Consider the following 22,718-nt stretch of genomic DNA (forward strand, 5'->3'; position numbering starts at 1 on the left):
AAACCCGTTTCCTCGTTGGATGTCTTTCTTCGATCTTGATCGTTTGATCTGTTCGCAATTCGACAGTTTATTGTGAATTTGAGAGATTTATTCTTACCATAACAAGGTGTTGAATTGGGCGAGTTGGTAAAAGTTTGACATGGTGGGTGTAACAGCTTCAAAAAACGAGGACAATGAAAGGAATAGACACGACAGGACAACAGCTGTTGTCCAGTCGTGTCTGTTCCTTTCATTGTCCTCGTATTTTGAAGCTGTTACACCCACCATATTATACTTTACCACTACTGCCAAAAACTCGACTTGTATAAAGTTTTATCGCAGGGTAAGATGAGCATCTTTATTTCGACTAATGTTTTATAATATTGATATTTTTAAAAATGACTCCAGAGTTAAAGCCACATATTGATAATCACGGATTCATCCCAAAATCGGTTCAATATACTGAAAGACACATCCAAACTATTACCCCAAATTACAAGTTAGAATAATTTTGTTTAGCAAAGTTATTGAATTTTTTTATTTCCGTACTGAGAGGCTTAAAGGCTCTACTGACAACACTAAAACGTGACGTCAGATGTTATATGGGACCAATACGACGTGTTGCAAAGTGCCTACTTCACCTGCAAGTTATGCAGGATGTGACGTTGGTTTTTGTATCACCGATACCGTTTTCTTTGTCGCCATTTAAAATTCATAAACAAATAAACAGCATGCCGGGGAGAGTAAAGTCATGGGTATTCCTAAAATGTGTTGGGCAGCTCAAACAACTGCCGGAGCAATTATGCTTAGGTTGGAGTATATGGTTGCCTGGCAGGGGGCGAACAAGCTTTTTTCGCTAGGTTTGATGAGCTAAAGTCAAATTTGGGGGTTTTACGTGCTAAACCAACGACGGGCATCTGGCACGCCCCAGCGGAGGACTGAGGATTAATTTGGACCACCTGGGGATCTTTTGACGTGCGACCGAAAGCTCGATTACACGGCGCCTTCTCCGTAATAAGCCTCCGTCAGATTGCGGGCACCTCGGCCGGGATTCGAACCCGCCACATGGGGATCCGTAGGCCAGGTTTGATGAGCTAAGACGTGTCTAGACAATATGCCTCGGGATGTTTTTACTGTATTTAGCCAATCTCTATTGAAAAATCCCGTAAAAGCTTCCAGTGACATTCGGTGGAAACGGGTTAATTTCCACTTATTTTCACCAGAAACCAGCGTAGTTTACCAGTCTTTGGTGGAAGCCACTTTCCTGGAAGGTTTACCAGAATCACTTTCGATTACCCGTCGCTGGAATCCTACCGGAAGGTACTCTCGTTTGACGGACACCAATCTTCACTGGAAGCCGACGCAAGGGGAACAGCTAAAGGCAAGGAAGCCAAGACGAGCAGGGGAACTGAATTTGTAATGGTGGCCGCCAATGCAGTGGCATTCACGTGAGTGGGAGTTTTAGCTCGGGACGACGTTGCAATCCTCAAGAAGTGCGTGCAGCGAACTGTTTTGACAATCCAAAAAGGTGGGCACTTTCACCCGTTTACATCCGAAACCAGTTTACCAGTATTTGCTAGATTATTTGCCGGCCAACAGATTTCACTGGAATTTCACCGGCATCGGGTGTCCAGATTTCGCTGGAATGCCACTGGCAGCCACTTTCGTTTACCAGACGACCCGGTTTTGCTAGAAATCTTACCCGAAACGGGTGACTCGCTTCCCTGTTTACCGAACTTCACTCGAAGCCGGCGCGAGGGGAGGGGAAAGCCGAGACGAGCCGGGGACTGGGTGTGTAATTATGGTGCCTCGCACCAAGGATGAGTCCCCACGCCCCCTTTCTCACTCGCATTGGGTTCGTGGGGAAAATGCGAGAAAGTTGTTTTGCTGACGTTTTCTTTTTTTTTTCTTTTTTTTTTCAGAAAACCGGTTTCTTTGACCGTCAATGAGCAACGGCCGGCCAGGAACGGACGCTCAGTCTCGGCTTCTCGTTCCATGTGTGCGACCTGTATCTTCCAAAGCAGCTGGGTGTGCAGATGAAAAGAAAATATTTTTCAGTAACCTGTTTCTTACGCCTCTTTGTCCGTCCGTCTTCAGAAGCATCCAGCGAGCGAAAAAGACTTTTGCCCAAGATTTCTCAACGTCGGCGGATGTTCCTTTTGCGTGTTCGTGGTTTTCGTTAAGCGTGCTACTGACAGTGTGTTTGTGTCCGCCTGGTGCAACCGCGGCGACTACATCAGGGACGACATTGCGATCTGTGCCCGTGATTTTTCTAGAGGCGGCGGATGTTCATTCCGCGCGTTCGTGGTTTTCACTAAACGTGCTATTGACAGTATACGTGTGTGTGTCCATGTGGTGCACCTGCGCGGTTTTATTAGTTGGACTACCGTACGTCTAGGAATTTACCCAGCGGCGTTGTGAGTACCTTGAAAGATACCTTTTGCGACGAAGAACTGGGTTGTTCCCATTTGTTTGATCGCTTATGTCTACAGCTGTGCAAATTGTTTCACTGGTATCGACCCTGTTAGGTTCCCTGCTAGGGTCCGCATAGACCCTTCAGGTCTATATGGACTACTTTAATTGTTACCGAATCGTCCAGCATCTGGTAAACGTACACCAACCACGGTTCACAAGCTTCCTCCTAAGTGCCTTACGTTGACGCCCGAAAAAAAGAGAAAAAAAACACGGTAAATTCTGCCAATCTGGAGATCTTCTGGTAAATTCTGGCTTTACTGGAAGTGAAAAGAGTCCCATAATCCAGTAAAATAGACTTTTACTGGGAATGACATCCCGGTAAAAAATATTTTTCAATAGGACTGTATAAAATTAAATCATTTGAGACATGCCGGGACCTTTAATTCGCGATACATGAGATGTTTCTTAATACCTTTCATTCCAAGCATGACGTCACGTTTCACGTGAGCTTTGTGCGGTCATGTGGCTGTGACTTCATGACCTTATTAACCAATCTTGGATTTTCGCGTCACGCTATCGACATTGGTATTCCTGCGACACAACCTTCTTAACGATGTTGCGTTCAAACAGCGTAAGTAGAAGTCGTCTTTCTTAGGGTACCCCTGTTTATTAAAAAGTTAATAATAAAAGTATGAACTTTTCACGTTTAACTTGGTTATGCTGCGCTTCGAGCGCTTGGTTCCTGCCTTTAGTAACACCTCGTCTCACGCATAGCCCGGCAGAAGGCAACGGTTGCCTGCTGGAGGCGAAGCATTTACTTTGTTCTTAACCGGTCACCGACTACCCTCCCAACACAATGAGGGCAAGAGCGACATGTTTTTTTTACGCCATTTGTTTGCTGCCCGAGATTTCTCGCGAACTCAGAGAGATTCTCCACTTTACGTTCAAACTTACCGTGCTTAAGAAATGCATAAAAGCTGACGGTGCAAGGGTGGGCCACCAGTCCCAATGGTGGAGTTAGCAAGGCATTCGGCCCTCCTTCTGGAGCATCTGCAAACCGACAAATACGTCTATTTTAAAGCAATACAGCTTTCCTTCTAAAGGTTTCAGACGTGATTGCTAATGTAAAGAAATCATCGGAGAAAAAGCTTGGAAGCCCTTGTTTTAACGCGTAGCTTCAGTGACCAGCATAGCAGACGGGTGCTGCAGTCACTGACAGTTCACGGGCAGCTATAGACCGTTTCCGGAATTGCGAAATTATGGATAAATTATGCGCAGCAGCCATTAATTGGTCTCATTGCTTCCGGCGTGAAGCCTGTGATTGATTTCGAGTTCGCGCCGAGCACTGGCGCAGCACTCGTGTGTGGAATGCGTTTCGATCTGAGTACGGTCCGAATGCCAAGGAAGCGCATAATCTATGCATCGTTTCGACATTCCAAAAAGGGTCTATTGCACCTGACAGCTTAAAAAACGGAGGGCGTGGCCTAATATGTTAATGTTTCTCGCTTCGTGATTCGTTCTTCGGCGTTCTCATTGCTAATGCCGCAATTTCAATCGCTGCAGCGGAGCCGATACTGAGACGCTCGCCATGTCTTGCGTTTCTGAAGCTATCAGTGACTCTAAGTAGCGGAAAGCGCGGCGAGTCGCGAGCATTTCATTATAGTGCCGCTTCCAATTAGATCGCAGCGTTCTTTTCAACTTTATTGTTTCCCTCCGGCATAGAGGGGAAAAACAGGCTATTGTCGTTTGACTAAGGGCACTCACACAGAAATTGGAAGCGCACTGGCTAACATGAGGAAAAAACTCCGACACAGAGCACTCGCCACGGCAGCTGTCTGGCGAACATAAGATATAAAAAGACCGACACAAGGCACACAAAATATTACTTGCACCGAGGACCATCTCAAGCAAAGTGAACCTAGGCTAGAACTAGAGAAACAGAAATCGAAGATGTTTTTTTTTTCTGGACGTACTCATAACATCGATGTCACATCTTTTCATACCGTTTAAAATATTTCAAAGAGAAAAACGCGTCACTTGGAAACCATAATTTGCCCTTGAACGTGGCGTTGACCAAGTGCCAACGCAACGGCTTGGTTTCTATATCCCTCGGTTTCATATCAGCGATGGAAAAACAAAAATGTTAGTTTTGTTTGACATACATTTGCTATGTAAGAAAAGGTTTATAAGTGCAGTGTTCTCTAATTGGTAATATTCTAGCGTTTTGAATAATGGTTGCTTGTGAGCGTAACGTTCAACACTAAACATATTACGAATAACCCACATCCCAAGATTATATAGGGAGCGAATAGTTGTTTCTGTATGGTTCCCTATAAAAAAGGGAGTAATTGTGGCACGAGTAAAATAAAGAGTAGCACAAAAGGGCTATGACTGAACGGTGTAATACATGACGACATCTATAAATGATACCTACAATCTGCGAAAGTTTTCTAGCTATACGTTGCACTGTCGCGTCCCAGCACATATATTCGTTGAATATATCATCAAGCACCTTCACACTTTGGACAATATCAACTCTGCAACCTCCGAGGGAGAACACAGAAATGTTCAAACACATTGTATTCCTGGATCGAAAAGAGTTTGTTTTGTTTTGTTTTATCCTTACTAATTAGTAAAGAGTTGGAAACCGTCCATGAATTTTTTTGGTCTAAGCTGCTCTTCACCGTATAGAGAACCTGATCCACAATCCTACTTGAAAAAATGAAACTTATGTCGTCAGCGTATATTAAAAAAATTTGCATGGTCGTCTACATTAACTATATCATTTACGTACACGTTGAAAAGGAGGGGTCTAAGAATGCTTCCCTTGGGCAGCCCGATGTTATCTTTCTCAGGCCAGAGCGCTGCCTGTCTACTTCGACGCATTGGTGTTGATATCTTACAAAACCCTCGACCATATTCGAGGTAAGACCCCGGGCACCGTACGCATATAGTTTTGAAATTAAAGTTTTATGGTTTAGACGGCCGAAAGCTTTTGAAAAGTCAATAAAGACGCCCAATGTAATTAACTTCTGTTGGATGGTGCTTAAGATTAGTGGTTTTAGTATGAATAGCGCGAGTTCTGTCGAATGTCTCCTCCTAAAACCAAACTGGCAAGGTGCTAAAAAAGCAGTTGGTGCTATGATGGAATGTTTGTAAAAAAATTAATCCAACCTCGGATGTATTATTTTTTCCAGCCTTTTAAAAAGGCCGGTAACACAAAAACGGGCCTATAGTTACCCAAGATGTTTCTATCTCCGGACTTGAAAATGACTGAAACCATAGCTATTCGCATTTTTTTGGGAGAAATTCGCCGAAAAACGAACCACGGAGAAAGGGGAGTAAACATACTAAGCCTCGCCCACATTTTGTTAAGTAGGGAATATAGGCGTGACACTAGCAGAGCAGAATGTAGACATCGGTTGTAAATGGCATCTCAATAACTAAGAAAACATTGGAGAGAGAGTTTCTCCGAATAAACCAAACACATTTCTCTTCCTATTTGGTTAGTGAATATTTTCGAAGCTCTAATTTGGGCGTGTTACTAAGCTCCATTGATAGATCAATTGTTTATTTACCTGTATTTGTGTGCCTGAAGGCACAGTAGAATCCGTCGGGATCGTTCGTAGAGTCTGTCTTCGGCAGCCCATAGTTACCCGCTGGCTTCTTGCTGACATCCTTAGCCGATATTCGGTTCCACGTGTACTTGGCATCAGGGTTATCGGTTCTCAAGCCACACAAATCGGTAGAGAAGTCACAAGCTCCTGTGGTGATCAAACTTTCTATTAGCAATGGCACAAGAACCGAAAGGTCAATCCCCATTCTGATAACGAAGAAAGGACCACTTGCAAAATACTCCGCCTCACCCTATGCTGAACTAGTGCCCGAAGGCTGGCGGGCAAAGCACTACTTCAGTAAAGCTTGCCTCCGCATTGCGAAAGAGCGTGCGAGATAAATTTTAATACGCAGAGCACGAAGAGCACTAATCTTGCGCATATGGTTCACTGTCGTGATAGCACGCTAGTTTTTATTGCTGAAGTGAAGGGACAAGGTATTCATTTTCAAACACATTCATACCACATTTCGTAAACATTTCAGCAGGTAGGAGACGTTAGAGGGCGCGCAGCCAACAATTACATAAGGGCGTTTCGCCTTAGCCCTAACAACCCAATTCAATCTCTCTGTACGTACCCGGACCCCGGACCCGCATTTCCCTTCCGCACGTGGTCCATACCACAGGTCCGCACATACACACCCGCTTCAAACACTCGATTCGACTCTTCATTTCTTAATGGCCACTGGTTCTGAGCCCGGGCTCTCTTTGCCACATCGCATCCATACAGTATTTAATTTCTTCAGAAGTCTTCAGTAGCACGCTGACATCGGAGCAGCCGCAATAGCTCGATAAGCAGACGAAAAACTCGCCTCGACATGACGCGTCTTGGCGCACTGACGACGGAGCAAGTATACCAAGTGGTTTCCAACAGGCTTGTCATTGGACCCGGCGTCCTGTAGCATTGGGCTTCAGTCCACCGTAGGATTAGACGGTGCATAGTTAAATGTGGTTTAAGTAACTGAATCCCCAGTCAAAGCAGTTTTTTTTATTGAGTTTCTTTGGTCGTCGCTTTTTTTTGTATTGCGGGTTGTCTCGTTCAGTTTTTCAAAACAAAACACCTTCATTATGATTACAAGTACATATGCCGGAGCGGCACTATTTCCAGCTTTGCTTTATGTCTAAAATCGAAGCTGATTAAACCTTTGATATTTATATGTTTTTAGTCATCACTTTACCGTTCCTGCTTAAACGACCATGCACAATCATCTTCTTATTGAGATCATACTTCTTTTGAATTCATCCACATGCTTGTTTAAAACCCCACACATACTCTACGCACCAAAGATTTGCATAGTTTAATGTTTATTCTCCTAAATACTGAGTAAAATCTTTACGCACCAACTTTCTCGAAAACTGCGGGAAGACCCTGGTGAAGGTTAATAGATCAACTCAGTTACGGAATCGCCCTAATACCCCTCTTACACGGGCACACTTAACCGCGGTTAACTCAGCTGAACTGCTGTTACGCGGCACCACAGATACCGCACTACACTCTCGGACAGCTATTCCATAAGAAGTGAAGAGCGCGCGTGCACTGCTTCGATGGATGATCAAGATGCTCAAGCGCACGTTCGCTCATAGCTTCGACTGCATAGCCACAGAATGTTGCCGGCAAATATTGTGTGCTAACTGCGGTTTAGCGTAACTGCAGTTAAGTGTGCCCGTGTAACAAGGGTATTAGACGCCACTTCCAAGACCAGCATCCACCCGCCCTCCCCCCAAGGTGTTCCTCTCGTCGTTCAACGCGCTACAGTTTCTTGGGGGCACGGCTGCTATGGCAGCTACACTTACACAGGTTTTCAAGCACCTCGTCGAGTTGCCGCTTCGCCGTAGCTTTTCCGAATCGCACAGTTCTGTAAGTCAGCCTTTATATTCCATCTCACTAGAACCGTGCAGTACGGTCAAATCTGCAGGGGAGAGAGCGTATGCCAACCTGATCAAGAGGAGAAAAAGAATGAGCAGGACAGAAAAGCTGGGAATCGCAGCCTTTTCCACCTGTTTTTTCTGTCCCTCCTCTTGAAAGGTTGGGACACGATCTCTACCCTGTGGCTTTGAATGTACTGCACGGTTTTAGTGAGACGGAGTATAGATAAGCTGCAAATCACGGGTGGTGAGCTTAAGGGGGAGAGGGTGTACCTTCCACTGCGATACGTAAGTTCCACAGCTGAGTTCATCTAAGAGCGTTGGCCATGACTAAAGGCACAAATATTCACTTGGCCGAGTAGGAAATAAGGAACAAACAAAAAATAAAAAAAGGCAGATTAGACTCACCGCAGTCCCTTTCGTCCGATCCGTCAGAGCAGTGCTGCTTGAAGTCACACACCTGGCTCTGTGGAATGCATTGGCGAGACGTGACGCATACGAACTGTCCCTGAGGACAGGTGGGCGGGTCCGTGGGAGCGGGCGTTGGGGGCGCAATGGGCAAGGTACCTGCACCAGCCACAACAAACAAGGGAACGCATGACATCTTAAAAACTTGGTTGGAATCGCAGCTGTACACTCTAAGGACTTTTAAACGTCTATTTTTCGACAAAGCACTTGAGAGAGCCGACTGCCGTAATCTACGGAGGGATAACGTAGACGATTGGCCTAGCGGGTTCATTATTAAAAGTACAAACAGCGCAATGACAAGGACAGAGTAAATGGAGGTAATCAACAGCGCTGTTGTTCGTCTGTATTTCTTACTCTGGTCCTTGTTGTTGCGCTCTTTGCACGGAGGGATATCGGTAAATCAAGGCCGAGAATATGTTTTGGTCTAAAGGACAGTCTGCGCTCTGGTGCTGAGCGTAGAGAAAGGTGACGCACAGTGCCGACGAGCAGACTGTGAAAGTGGCAAGCTGCACAGTACAAAACGGAGCGGACTGTTTTTCATGCGTGAGCGTTGGTGACCTGGTACATGCGCTGATCTTGGACTGGTTTGGAGCACAAGTATATAAAATTCGCAAAGTCGCCACGGGATAACGACACAGCCTCACTGGCTGTAAAAACCGTCTAGGAAACACCTCCTGCAAGTGCCGACCAAAAGCGGCGGGATGCATATTTCGAAAGGCTTGGCGATAGGACGCGTAACAACGGAGGCCGCACAGGATTGGCTGGTTGTAGTAAGCGACGCCGTGACATGTGCTGAGAGGCTGCAATCACCCCGCTTTGTTATATGTAACCGCAGCGCGAAAAGCTCACGCGTTTCTTCGACAATCTGCATGGCAGCATCAGCAGTGATTTCGGCCCATTTCTTTCTATACGCCTTGCAAGTGGGCTCATTTTCGTCTTCTGCGCGTGAGAAAGGAAGTAGTGGTGACGTCAGAACGCCGAGCCCTGATTGGCTGATCGTGACCCCCTATCTGAGCGTCGTCTGCTCCTTTGCAACGTCGTCTGCTCGCAACGTGGCCTGCGTCTTCTTGCCTTTCCTGCGACTTTCGGAAGTCGAGCGAGCTCGACTTCGCCTTTCAGAGAGGGCAGACAAAATAACTCGAGCGGTACGTTGTTTCTGTCTAACTAGCAGACGCGCATCAAGGAGGGAAGTCAAAGGACTCACTGGCGAGGTGTCCCGAGGCGCCGAGGTTTGTTTGCTAAGAACCGAGATTGAGCTTGTTAGTGTCCGCAAGTTCCCTCCCGAATACTTTTTCCCTCCTTTCGTGTGCGGCGAGACTCCTCACTCTTTAACGGCATCAACGGGTTGGCGCAGTTAATGTCGTCTGCTTTACGTCTGCTAGTCAAAGCGATGGTTGCTTTATCTTTTCTGCGTCTGTCGGAGATTCACCGCTTTTTTACCGGCGAGAGTCACCGTTGCCTCGGAAAACAAGGAGATGACAAGAGGAGAGAGATTGACCTCTTAATCTAAAACTGAGGCCAGCGATCAAAGTATAAGACGGGAAGGGTTCACAAGGGTCGCGCGGGCTTATTCCATTCATCACGCCAGCCGGTCGTGGGCAGAGGGTCGCCAAGTCGGAGTGCCTGTTAGGCCTGTCTGCCGAGCTCGCTTGGTCGTTGTCGGTAGAATCGTGGCCGTTGGAGCTTTTCCCGGGTTTGTGGATCCAGCGTTCTTGTTCGTCGTGGTGTGTTTCAAGTACTTTTTACTTTTTTTCTTGCTGCTTGCAGTCGGAACGCGTGAGAAGCGCACGTAAAAAAATAAACGTCCGTTGGTTGTCGCGACCGAGACGCTGTAGAAGTTCGTAAGACAACTTCGGAGCTGTCGTAGGATTTTGTCGTAACCTGCGCAAAACTTTCGAAAATTTCGTTTCGTGAATACGAATTCGTTCTGAAGTTTTCTCTTACGCATATTTTTGGTGTAAGATCGTTGTGTGAACCTGGCCTCTGCACTTTCGAAAGTCGCAGGAAAGGTAGGACAGACGCAGACGACGTTGCAAAGGAGCAGACGACGCTCAGATAGGGGGTCGCGATCAGCCAATTAGGGCTCGGCGTCCTGACGTCACCACTACCCCCTGCGCAAGAAGCAGACGAACTTGCCCTCCGCATTGGGAACGTCCTCACCGAACGCTGGAGTAGCTCTCGTGTCCAATGCCCGCTCAGAGTATTTGTGCCCGGACAATGGAGAATTCGGATAATTGGTACAGCAGCTACTACATGGCGCCCATTTTTGAAAATACTTTATTAAAGCAAGGATTTTACCCACCAATTTACCCGAAGGACTTGAAGACCCGAAGGACATCATTTAAAAAGAATATCAATCATTTTAATTTTGATCACTTAGTTCCTTCCATTTGCATCTACATGTATAATCCGCAGTTCGCCACTTAAACATGAGGTGGCGGTACTTGTGCGAGGATCGGAGGAAGCGCGCACGCAGCGCAAACCCAGAGGGAGAGGAGGACACTCTCGCTCGAACAGCGGTGATGGGCGGACGTGCGACATGCCGTTATATTAACTATAAAGTCAGTTATTTATCTCAAAACGTCTACGGAATTAACACATCAATATAAAGAAAATTAAGTAAAGGAATATACTAACCGTGGTATGGGCGGCATCCACTTGTAAAGGAAACGTCGTCGATCGCGATGTAAGAGGCTTTGTCGGTGGCACGGTGTTCACCTCTGAAGAACACCTGGAGAGACAGCGCGTGTCAACAGATCGAGGATCGTTAACAAAAGGGCGAGACCAACACAACTTGTTGTCCTTTAAGCAAATACTCACTGGATCATCGCGCTAGTACCAAAGTCGGCGACAGTTCAAGAAACAAACGGCGCATCTAGTACGCACCATCTAATTAAGACTTCTCAGCCAATGAGGTGGCGGTATCAGCCGATAAGAACATCGAAGAACCAATCACGAAGAAGGAACCATACATGTGCCACACCCCTGTTTCTTGTTTTGCGTGTCATTAAAAAAGAAAACACGAGACTAATATAATCAATTCAACCTTAAAGCGGAGTCTGAATTAAAGCGAAGAGAAACATACGCGAATACTCGAAAACAAAAAGCGCCTTGTCACGTGGTTGGAATAGCGGGAGGGAATAGAACCACAGAAGCAAGATACATGCCCTGACATGTGCTTTCTGCTAATGCCTTATTTTTTGCACTTTTTTATGTAATAAAAGTTTAAAAAAATCTCTCGGTGAATACATTTTTATAGGAAATGTCTTTTTACACATTTAAGTCCTCGCGTGGAAAAGTGGCAAAATAGTTACCTTATGCCACAATGTTTTGGTGGTCGAGTCCCCGAACACTCAGCAGTTGGAAAGCATATGTGGGTGCTTTCTTGAGTTCATATCTAACTTCTATCAGCCTGGACGAGACCGCATATTGCACCGGTTCACAGTTGTATAATCGCTACTCCTTTAGCCACAATCAAGACATTAGACAAACAGTCATGCTGCCCCGAGCAATTTGTTTTCACGTGAAACGTGCTTTGTCTCATCACGGGGTCTAGAAATTGTTAAAGCCTAGAAGTGAAACCACCGTTAACTCGATGCTGATTAGCTGATCCAGGTGATGACGTAACACACCCCCTAGCTCAATGCCGATTGGCTGGTTCATGTATAACGTCACGTGCGAGGCCACGTTCACTCGACGCTGATTTGGCTGGTGATCGCTCAATAATTCACGCGCCACCGCTCGCCCGCCATACTGTGGTTGGATGCCGTCGGAGAAACATCTGCGGCTAAGAATAATCCTGGAAGACCGCCAGGGGTTTAAAACCCGAGTTAGCGCCGGCATCTTCATTTCAGGAATTGCTATCGAGTTACATGCCACACGTTAAGCCAGTTGCTAAACTAGCCGATATAGAGCGCCGAAAGCGTAGACGTCAAACCCAAGAGGAATCGGACTGAAACAACACGTTTCACGTGCAACATGATTTTCCAGCAATTTGCCCTTCAGTTTCTTTTTTGCGAAGGCTTTAGAAGCACCAGAGTTAACGGATTTTAGTGAAGACTAACCTGTCGTGGCAAGACAGATTGACTATAACGAAGTTCGTCTTGACAGCCCCATTGGAAACAAGAACCTTGCCATATGCCTAATACCCTAAGACAACCGCATACGAACAATTATTTCAAAATTAGGTAGCTAATATTTTTGTTTATCTTTTCAACATATTGGGGATTGTAGCAGATAATGGAAATAAAAAAAAAAGAAATTCAAAATGAGGAGTAGAGTGACAACTTCGATAGCATTTCACATATTTTTGTATCGAAAACGGCCCCGATGCATGTTCCGCAAAGTGCACCTAACTGTTTCAATAAAAAATACAACACAATGTGCGGACTTCACACTTTTTAGTGGCTCGAGAAACTCTTTTTAGCCTATCTTATATTCGAATTATACATAAAACATAATATTGCGAGTGCTGCGAGCTACATCTATTTAATTAAAATGTCGCTAACTGGCTAAGTTGTAAAACAGGTAGAATAAAACAATAGCGTTTGTGTGCCCTTTAATAAGGCGAGTATAGTAGATAACCACGACCACGGATAAAACTTACAAATATGTTAATTCAGCAAAATATATGTAATGCGTCGTTTGGCTCTTTCATATGGTATTGTAAGATGGGTCAGAGTTCATATGACTTTTTATTTGCAATAGGTAAGGAATCAAGAAAAATGCCTAACATTTCATTGTTGCTGTAAAAGCTACGAGAGCAAAGATAAAAACAACAACGCTCTGTAACATTAAGGTTTGAAGTGACAGTGCTAAACATGATTTATTGCCTGAGATAAATAGCCAACTAAAAGAAGCTGAAAGAATTGAGTTCACACAAGAGCACTCCCTAGATTTGGGTTAGGAAAACGTATGACTTCGTAAGAGAAAATGAGCTCCGAAATTATTGTTAAGGTCGCTATTTAAAGAAAATATCTTCAGATAAAATTGTTAGACTTTTGAAATCTTTTAACCATAACTTTAAACGACACTCTATTAAACTTAAATTTACTCCCGCTTAACTCGAATAAAACAAAAGCTGCTCGTTACACCCAAATTCGAAAAATATAGAGCCAGAAAACGTTTTATCTAATGTCTAATTTCCGTTCATATGCTTTAAGTCCAAGTTACATATTGTGCCACTTGAAGTTGTCAAAAGAACAGAACAAAATAGTGCGGTTTTAATAAAATTGTTATTGCATTTTGTGTTAGTTTAGACAACAGAAAATTAGTCAGCCCCTTGTGCGCGTTTGTGTCCTCTGTAGATGAGATATTTAGCCAGTGCAGCGCCACCGCTGGTGTGCGCTCTTTAGCGTGCCTCGTGCAGTAGCGGTTGCACGAACACACGCCGGTACGATACTCCTCCATATCGAAACGGGCAGGGGTGGGAATTGATCCCAGGATCCTTGGGAACTGCAGCGCGAGCTTAAGCTCCACGCGCACCGTGCTCCGAAGTGCGCGAACAGAATCGGCCACCGATTGCCCCCCGTTTCCATACCTGGAACGGACGTTCCTCACGGAGGTACTCAAAATGTCCGAGGAAGTCGAAGGAGGTGTCAAGTTTCCCTGTGCTCCAGATCTCCGTAAGCGGCCCGCCGATCGTGTGTCTCACGCCGAGGATTAACCTCGATGAAGCACCGTTGTAGATTGTGTAGAAGAACGTGATCTGTTAAGCGAAAAAAAAAAAAAGCCCAAAAAGGGCGATTAAAGTAATATCACCGAAGTCGACGAAACAAGTTTTGTTACTTTAAAACAAACCCGTATCTTATTCTTTTGCGACTTTTGACACAATCAGCAACCAGAAGCCAACATATTGATGCGCCAGGCAATTTTTATTCTTAAGATTAGGCTGCTCAATATAATAAATAATTGAACGTGAGATCCAGTGACATAAAATTGCCACGGCGGACTGATTATGCCCTTAGGGCATTCGAATATTTAGATCCTAATCGTCGATTGATAATGGACTTGTTATTATACCATAAAAGAGCTAAATTTTTGAGCGCCATTCCTATTCTGCCTAAAGATGGAAATATTGTTTCCTCGAGCACGCTAAAATACTGGGTGTTTATGAGGAAAGAAATCGTGGTTTTGTTTCCCGTTTAAACAAACTGCGGATCGCCGAAAGATGAAACTCAGTGAGTATGTGAAGCTGGTAGTGCTACAAGATAGAACTCTAATCTTTGAACACATGACGTTACCTGAACAAAACGGTAAAAAGAAAGACAAACATTTTTTATTAGCCGATGACCACCTAATTTTTATATCGTCGAAACGCAAACTGACATTGTGGACGCATGTGACATATGTAACTGTAACTAAAGACGTGTCAGCAAGAGAGAACACGAAGTCTTTCTTGCTGAAATTATTTTTCACTCATATAGTACTACATGTGCCCACAATATCAATATTTGTTTTGACAATATTAGGGTAAGGGAAGCATCGACACGTAATGAAATTTTGTTTTTCTCTTTTATCATTTGACGCAGTTATCCGCATTCCATCACCCCAGTCGTACATTCGCATGGAGTTTTAATTTTCTGCGATGCATAGTTTATTTACGAAGGGCCAAAAAAAAAAAAAAGGTTTTCTTGTATTACAAATATCTCGTTCATTTTCCTCTTTAAAGGCGCCAAAGTTGACACTGCTTATGTTCCAATCAACTCGTCTCATACGCAGCGTGGAGAGACCAACCTAGTTTTACAAACATTACTGGTCAAACTTGTGTTATGACGGAACGTGTATTTACGCTTTGCTTTCCTTAAAATACGTGCCATAGTCATCTCTGCACATTTTGCTTTAATGGTGCTACGCGTTTTGGTTCTATTGAATGCAAAAGTTGTCCATATGACGCTGTCAATTGTTTTACTCCTTGCTGATAACTTTGCTTCAACGCCGCGTGTTTTGACGCCAAATCATCTACTGCTCTTCACGAGGACTTGGCTGACTTGCGACACACACTAAAACTTTAAGGGTGTGAATCAGCGTATTCTAGGACTAACAACTCAAGGGTGTTGCAGCAAGATCTATAGGACGATGTAGGAACGTTTAGAAAAAGGACAGGCGATGTTAGCAGCTTAGTGGTGATATATGTTTTTGGCAAAAAATTTGGAAGCAACAGGTTTACAAAAAATTTAACGGGCAAGAAGCACCACATGCCAGATTTCACACGAACAAAAGCAACCACACACACAATAAATCATGCACAAAAGAGGAATCAATAACAGGTTCAGTGCTCCACCACATTCAAAGCTACTCATCTGGAAGTGACCACCTCCTCAATTACGTCATTTACACGTGAACTGCTTTCTTCTTATCAAAATTTCACGCAATGCATAGCATAGCTACGTTCAATGAATACAACTCCAAGTAAACAAAAAAAAAAAAAAAACATTGGTGCAGGCAATAAATATTAGAGACCGTCAATAAAACAACCTCTAATGAAGCGGGTGTTAGTGCGGGGAACAGTATTGAAGAAGGATGGTCGCCTCATTTCTTTGTAGCACAATATTCCCCAACCGTTTTATACCCTTCAAGAAATGAAGGGTGTTGCCTAAGAAAGCACACTATTTTAAGTTGTTTTAGATTGTGTTTCAGGTAAAAAAAAGGGTGCTGAAATTAGTTGTCGTAGATGTAAATCTCTGGAAAAGCTTTATAAAAACCTTAGGGGCGGAACATCACTTAGTGTGTACCAAAGCAAAACATTGTGTTGTCTTTGTTTACTCACCGCGCAGGTATCGTTGGCTTGTAGAATAGGCCCGGCGATTTCAGATTGCACTGCAGTTTCACTAGAACGGAAAATCAAGAACCGGCCTGACAACGAAAAAAAAAAAAAAGGAAAAGGAGGGCATTTAATCTGGCATCTACTAAAATGCGTGTTTTAATGCAAATTTATAAATCGTAAGCTTTACCACGGAGCAGATTGCTAAAGATTAGAGAAGCATTGTACAGCTAACGCGATCTCCTTAAATTCAACATATATCACAGACATCTCGGCATTTTCTCCATTGCAAGAAGTTAGCTAATGCAAACTTAAGTAGTTCTACCCCAAATTAAGTAAAAGTTTATCAAATAGTGGTATTTTCAGGTCATACCTTATAATAATAATCCGGGGAATACTTGTTTTATATTTATGTAAAAACTATTTATGAAAGCCTTGTTTTTGGGAGGACCATTCAACTGTATTCGAAAGTTGTAGCTCACTTTATTTTGGAAAATAAAATTTCGAAGCTCGAGGCGAGGAGGTTCCCCAGGTCTTACTATGGTAATTTGCTCAGCCGTCAGTGTCACACCGAAGCGTGCACGTAGAAATATTTTTTTTACTTATTTTACTAAAGGATCACGAGATGTACACGTAATATTAAAAACTACAACAAAAGATTTCTATGCAGAAAGAAAGAAACGCTACGAATCACGTCAAGTAAATACGTTTTCGAGACACATTCACAGATTATTTACGAACAAACAATGTTATACAAAATAGCACAAAATATATAACAATGAGTATATATAAATGCTTTTTACGAATATATAAATAAGATATGATTAGCCATTATTTTAGTTAGATTATAATTTTGAAAAACGCAGCTAATTTGTTTTTTATTCGGAAAGATTGCACATCAATATCTAAATGATTTAATAATTTATTTTTTTTAAACATCATTAATTGTTTGCGGCGCCTTGAAAGAACTTGTAAATGAAAATATTCAGTAAAATATTCCCCAAAAAGAGAAAAGCGACAAGAAACCTTTACTGAAACTGAGCTGGTTTTTTTTTCTTTTTTCGTTATGGGGCTTCGCCGCACGACGCCGGCTCCAAAAAGACATTCTCTTGAACCGACAAATGCTGTGCTGCTCTACCGTAGGGTGCAGGCTCCATGCGGTCCCTAGCTTAGCTTTATAATTATATTCCCTTGCGTAGCCTAAAAACACCCTTACCCCCCCCCCCCCCCCCCCCCCACCGGCCCCTTGCTTTTTAAAACACGTCCAAAGCCAGTGTTTTTCAGAGCGCTGTAAAATGCTGCGCACGCCATAAATCTTTATAACGTGGGTGGATTTAATAGTCTTCGATAATGCCCACCATGTGTTTCGTGGAAATGTTACCTTACAATTTAATAATTACAAAGTTAAGTATTATAAGTAATGATTAACATAGTCATATCAAACACTTTTTCTCTTGTACTAATTTAGTCATTTGGAAGCAGGCACGTAGCCAGGATTTTGTTTCGGGGGAAGGGGCCCGCCCATGACAAAATGCTGTATGAGGGGGAGGGGGTAGAAGAGATCCCAGCAAAATAGAAGATTTTTTTTTTGTTTTGGCCCCCCCCCCCCTTAAAAAAAAAGCCAGAGAGGGGGGGGGGGTGAGGGGTGGCGGGGCCCGGGCTCCAGGCCCCCCCCCCCCTCCCCCCCTCTCTGGCTACGTGCCTGTTTGGAAGGAACCGAAACTGCATGAACATTTTTCTTTGTGCAAAGCATATCGCACAGAAAAGTCATGTGAAACGTGCGCGTGCGTATTTTTCACATAAAAGATTTGGCCCGCTTTTGTGGAACACCCTGTATACGTGTAGGTATAATATAGCTGAGTGCTTCTCCCTGAAACATGGCTTTAATATGGTACATACTTTAAAGAAATATTAAAAATATGACTTGGATTATCAGTGTATAGACTGACATGAAAATAGACAACAAAACCTTTCTAGTTATCAATTTTAAACTGCATTCTATTGAAACGTACGCATTGATACTTAAACATGGTGCGATCGATTGTTTGCCGTCACAAAATGTTGAACACCAAGATACCGGCTTTCCAGATACATACGTACTTCCTAGCCTCGCTTTCGTGGCGACAGGCCTTTTTGCGTGCGGGCTTTGCGTTTCACTGTAATGGGCTGTCCAAACAGTTCTCAACTGTCGGCAGCTGTGGCGTCTGCCGAAAGTCCTTCGTGAGCAAAAGCTAGAGACAGCAGGACTCTCTACAGCCTACGATACAGCGGCATCGCTGTACAGCTTTCCTCAGTTCGAGAAATTGTCTCCTTGGAGCCGACGTCGCGCGGCAATTCTCCTACAACGAAGCCAAGCTAGTTAAATTTGAGTGAAGGCTTGTTGATAGTTTCTCTTTCGGAGAACATATCATACTCAATGTTTTGCAATTACAAGTTAGCTTAAGATACTGCAGACGATTAGGGATAGCTTAAAATAAATAAAAGGTGCAATTTTGCCGCAGTTAGATAAATCAGCTCTGTTTTCGGGTTAACAACGGAACTAAAATAATGACAAAGCATATCTTTTTATACATTCGTAAGATACATTTAAAGGTGCTCATTTCGATATATTTGGTGGTATTTAATTTGAAATAGCTTGTTGGTAAATAGTGAATGTATCTCTGAAACACCTTCGCTTGACGTGTTTCGTAGCTTTCTTGCATAAAAAAGTTGTTATTGTAACTTTTAATATTTCGTATACATGTTAAATATCTTTCATAAAGTGAGTATAAAACGTTATTACTGCGTGCATGCATTGGTGTAAAATTGACAGTTGTGCAAAATACCATAGTGAAACATTGGCAATATTTACGAATGAAGCATTGAAATTTCATATCTTCGGAACGGAGTTAGGTAGAGCGTTGCAATATAGCTGAATGTTCTTTCCAGGTATATGGCTTTTAAATATATTCTTTACGTAAATATTAAAAAAAAGAAAATACGACCAGTACCATCACTGTACGATCTGACGTGGAAACACCCATAAACAATTAACTGCAATGAGTGCATAATGTTTTTGTTCTTTAAGTACATTTGTATATTTTACATCAAGTTCTGAAGTTCATATTAATACCATATTGATATGTGCACCGATTTCAAGGATTATGCATATTTATTCAATATTAAGGGCAATCGCGAGGACAGTAGTAACTCGAGTGAGCCGGGGCACCAAAGCGCAACATTATTATTGAAAATATAATGGAGATGGAGTATAATGGAGATAATGATTGTCCCAATATTTCATGCGACAACAGCCCAACTTTCCGACGAGGACGCAGCAAGAACGAGAATAAAATGGACAATTCACTGTATTATAACACAATCCAATAAATAGAAATTCCGCTTTTTAACAAAACCCTAACTCATTCCTATCTGCCAACGCATCCTGTGTTGTTGGGTTGACTTTTCTCATATAAAACTCTCACATCCTCTCAGCAGGAGAACCTCTTCACACAAGTATTCAACACGCGATAAACAGGTAACAGACAATTTTGAACGAAAAAAATAATTGGCAGTGACCTTTATCAATCAAATTCAATAATGCTTTGAATGTAGCAGCAATTCGTTAAATTTGTGTAGAAGACAATAAACGTCAGGTGCCGTTTGGCGTCAAGTCATGATGTCATGCCTCCGGACGTCACGTGACGTGACATCGTGGGGTCACGTGACACCGTGATGTAACGGGCCCCATAACGTTACGTACCATACGCCATGATGATTTCCCCACTAAATTAAGTGGGGCAATTGATGTCACAGGACCGGACGTTACGTGTTGTCACGTGACCTGACAGCATGTGTTGTTAGATCACGTAAATTGGCAGCATATGCGATGCTAGATTACGTGACAGCTTGCCGTGATGTGACATGACCACGTCATCTGACATCGGGCCACTTGACATTGCGACTTGAAACTGACGTCAATTTTCCCACCAAATTTAGCGGGGAAATCGGATAATACGTGACATTTTGACGTCATTTTGCTAGACCAAAATGAGTGAGGAAGAACATACACGCCTCCAGCAGTACGCTTCAGCTGTTGAGACAACAAACCGTACTTTGTTTGTTTTTGATCCAAGAAATCGAAGACGACGATTCGACTAAAGCACTGGTCAGAGAAAAGCGCTCGTGTCTACACCGTGCTAGTTGAGGTTACATTTCTCTGTTTATGCTGTGTTAGTAACACTGGGCTGTAACTACAAGCTCAATAAAGCGCCCCCTATAGTTTGATATTTTTCCCAATAGCTTTAAAAGTCTTTCATGCTTTAAAGGGATGCTGAACCGAAATCTGGATTCACCAAAACACGCGGCAAAAGCGTGCAACGGGGTGCTACAAACACCAAAACATCACTCATACAGCGATATCTCAAACGGATGACTGTCTTTTTTTCAAAAAAGAGGCGCATTTGGCAGGAATGTCGACGTCATGTTTCTCCGAAAAGTAGAGGGAACGGCCTCGCGTCTTATCCGCCTCGCGGCCTTGAGGGAGCGAAGCGAAGAGAGGAGGAATCTAGGTTTCTTGACGTCACACGCCTCGTCGGCCTGGTTCCATCTCGACTTCTTTTTCCAAAAATATGGCCGTCCATTTGATGTATCGCCTTACTAGCAGTGTTGTAGGGATTGTAGCGTCCCGCCTACATCTCCAGCATTGTTTTTGTGAAATCCAAATTTCGGTTCACCATCTCTTTAAGATGCGTTTTCGTGGGTCAAGCGGCACAAAGAGCGAGTCACCTTCTTGGAGTCCAGTGGTGTGGTCCCTGGTGGGGGAGTAGGCCAAGGTCCGGCCCGGACGAATCCTTGTCCACACAGGTGTATCGAATGCACTTTCTTTAGGCACAATCAGCTTCCAGTCACAAAACGAAGAGTCAAAGTTGCATCCCAGATTGTAGTCTCCTGGAAAGAGCATTCCCAAGTGTCCGCTTGAAATAAACGCTGGTTTACACATGTGCCTTTGTCTGTGACTGAACGCGTTAATCTCATGTAACCGCTTAATACACTGTCAACCTGGCGTCATCTATCGGGTAGGTATAAAACACTTTAGACCTGCGTATATATTTCTATACTTTTTTGCGTTCAATATTTTTATTGTGGGCTTGAGATAATGTTGAAACTGTTTTATGCGACTATTGCTCGTAGGTGGTGAGCTGATATGATCTCGAAAATATTCTAAAATAATCTAGTTGAGCGACAGAATGAAAATAGGTTTATTGGTGAAAATACGGTTGCACTATGGTATCTTTACCGATAAAGCCAGTATAACTTTTCTTTATCTGGATTATTGCCACAGCGTTTTGTCACCTTATCAGTAGGGTTTCATCCAAGATCGAGGTACGCGAACGCTTTTTGAGGATTTTTTTGATATCCTGAATTCGTCCTTGAGCGAAATCAAGTTGCTTTCGCGCTCTTTTTGGACGTAAGTATGGTATTTGACAGTGCATGCCACAGACTGTTGATAACAAAACTTTTGAGGTTGGGAATTCGTGGTTCTTTTCTAACACTACTCGCAAACCTCCTACAGGAAACACGTCAATTCTTTTGGATTGGACAGTTCCAGAACACCTTTCGAATACTCAAAGTCGGTGTTCCCCAAGTCTCTGTTCTGAATCCAAACCTATTTAATATTTTTATCAATGATCTTTACAGTGCTGTGCAGGTTTCGTTACTTCAATACGCTGAAGACACTGTTATTTTATCTACCGCAACCAGTTACGCAGGTGCGATATCTTCTTTGCAAGATGCGGTGATTAAAACTATGGACTGGTTTGCAGCGACTTTTTTTTCTTGTTAGTTGGTCTAAGTTGCAAAATATTTGTTTTCATAAGCCTTTAAGAAGGTTATACCCACCTATCCTTTATTGTTATATACGCCTGATTGTTTATTGTGTTCTCGTGAACCGGTAAAATATACATCCACAGTGAAGTATCGCGGCTTGTTGTTAAACAGTGATCATGCCCGGAACTGCCATCTCGCCCACGTCTGCAAGTCGCGCACTATGTTGTTTGATATATAATCCGTGATATTATATGCCGTTATCGTGTCTGAAAATTGTTGTACATGCTTTGGGTCACATCATACTTCGATATGGCATATCGATATGTCATATCGATATGGCGATATGGCATTGTGCTCTACGTTGGCAAACGAGAATTAATTAAATTTTGCGCTTTCTGTGGAAAAATGTGTTTTACAATTTATTCCTGGGAAAGGACAGAGATGTGTTTAGGACATTACATATGCTCGATTTTAATTCACTGTAGTCTGAAATGGTTGTACAAAGGCAGCTTCAAACTAGCCCTTTTAGGACCCGTCCCTGCACGTGATCCAAGGCCTAAAGATCGCTTTTGGACGCCTCGATGTTCCAGGAGATATAGAAAATGAATTCGCAAATACTATAACTCAGCATTCTTCAACAAACTTACGACCAGTGCTCTGAATTCTAGTTCCAAATACAAGATGAAACGGGTTTGAGAAAGTACATTATAATTACAAAGCGTTCTTCTATAAATAGGTTTTTCACAAGGGATCCTTATTCACGAATCCTGTTTATGTGTGTTCCCTTCTGCTGATTGGCAGGCACTG

At 43.2% G+C, this 22,718-nt stretch overlaps 1 protein-coding gene across 1 annotated transcript in view; it reads right to left on the reverse strand.

Annotated features, from left to right (window-relative positions):
- The window catches only part of LOC8032364 (MAM and LDL-receptor class A domain-containing protein 1), a 235,723-nt gene that overhangs the window by 69,965 nt on the left and 143,040 nt on the right, over positions 1-22,718 (reverse strand). The window contains exons 39-45 of the mRNA XM_040206373.3: positions 20,871-21,032; positions 16,110-16,195; positions 13,881-14,048; positions 10,979-11,072; positions 8,282-8,440; positions 5,973-6,158; positions 3,349-3,444 (exon numbers count right to left, since the gene is read on the reverse strand). Coding sequence (XP_040062307.2) covers positions 3,349-3,444; positions 5,973-6,158; positions 8,282-8,440; positions 10,979-11,072; positions 13,881-14,048; positions 16,110-16,195; positions 20,871-21,032 — 951 coding nt within the window. The remainder of the gene's footprint in view (positions 1-3,348; positions 3,445-5,972; positions 6,159-8,281; positions 8,441-10,978; positions 11,073-13,880; positions 14,049-16,109; positions 16,196-20,870; positions 21,033-22,718) is intronic.

This window comes from Ixodes scapularis, unplaced genomic scaffold (genome assembly GCF_016920785.2).
Source record: "Ixodes scapularis isolate PalLabHiFi unplaced genomic scaffold, ASM1692078v2 PGA_scaffold6__148_contigs__length_123643588, whole genome shotgun sequence".
Taxonomy (NCBI): Eukaryota; Metazoa; Arthropoda; class Arachnida; order Ixodida; family Ixodidae; genus Ixodes; species Ixodes scapularis.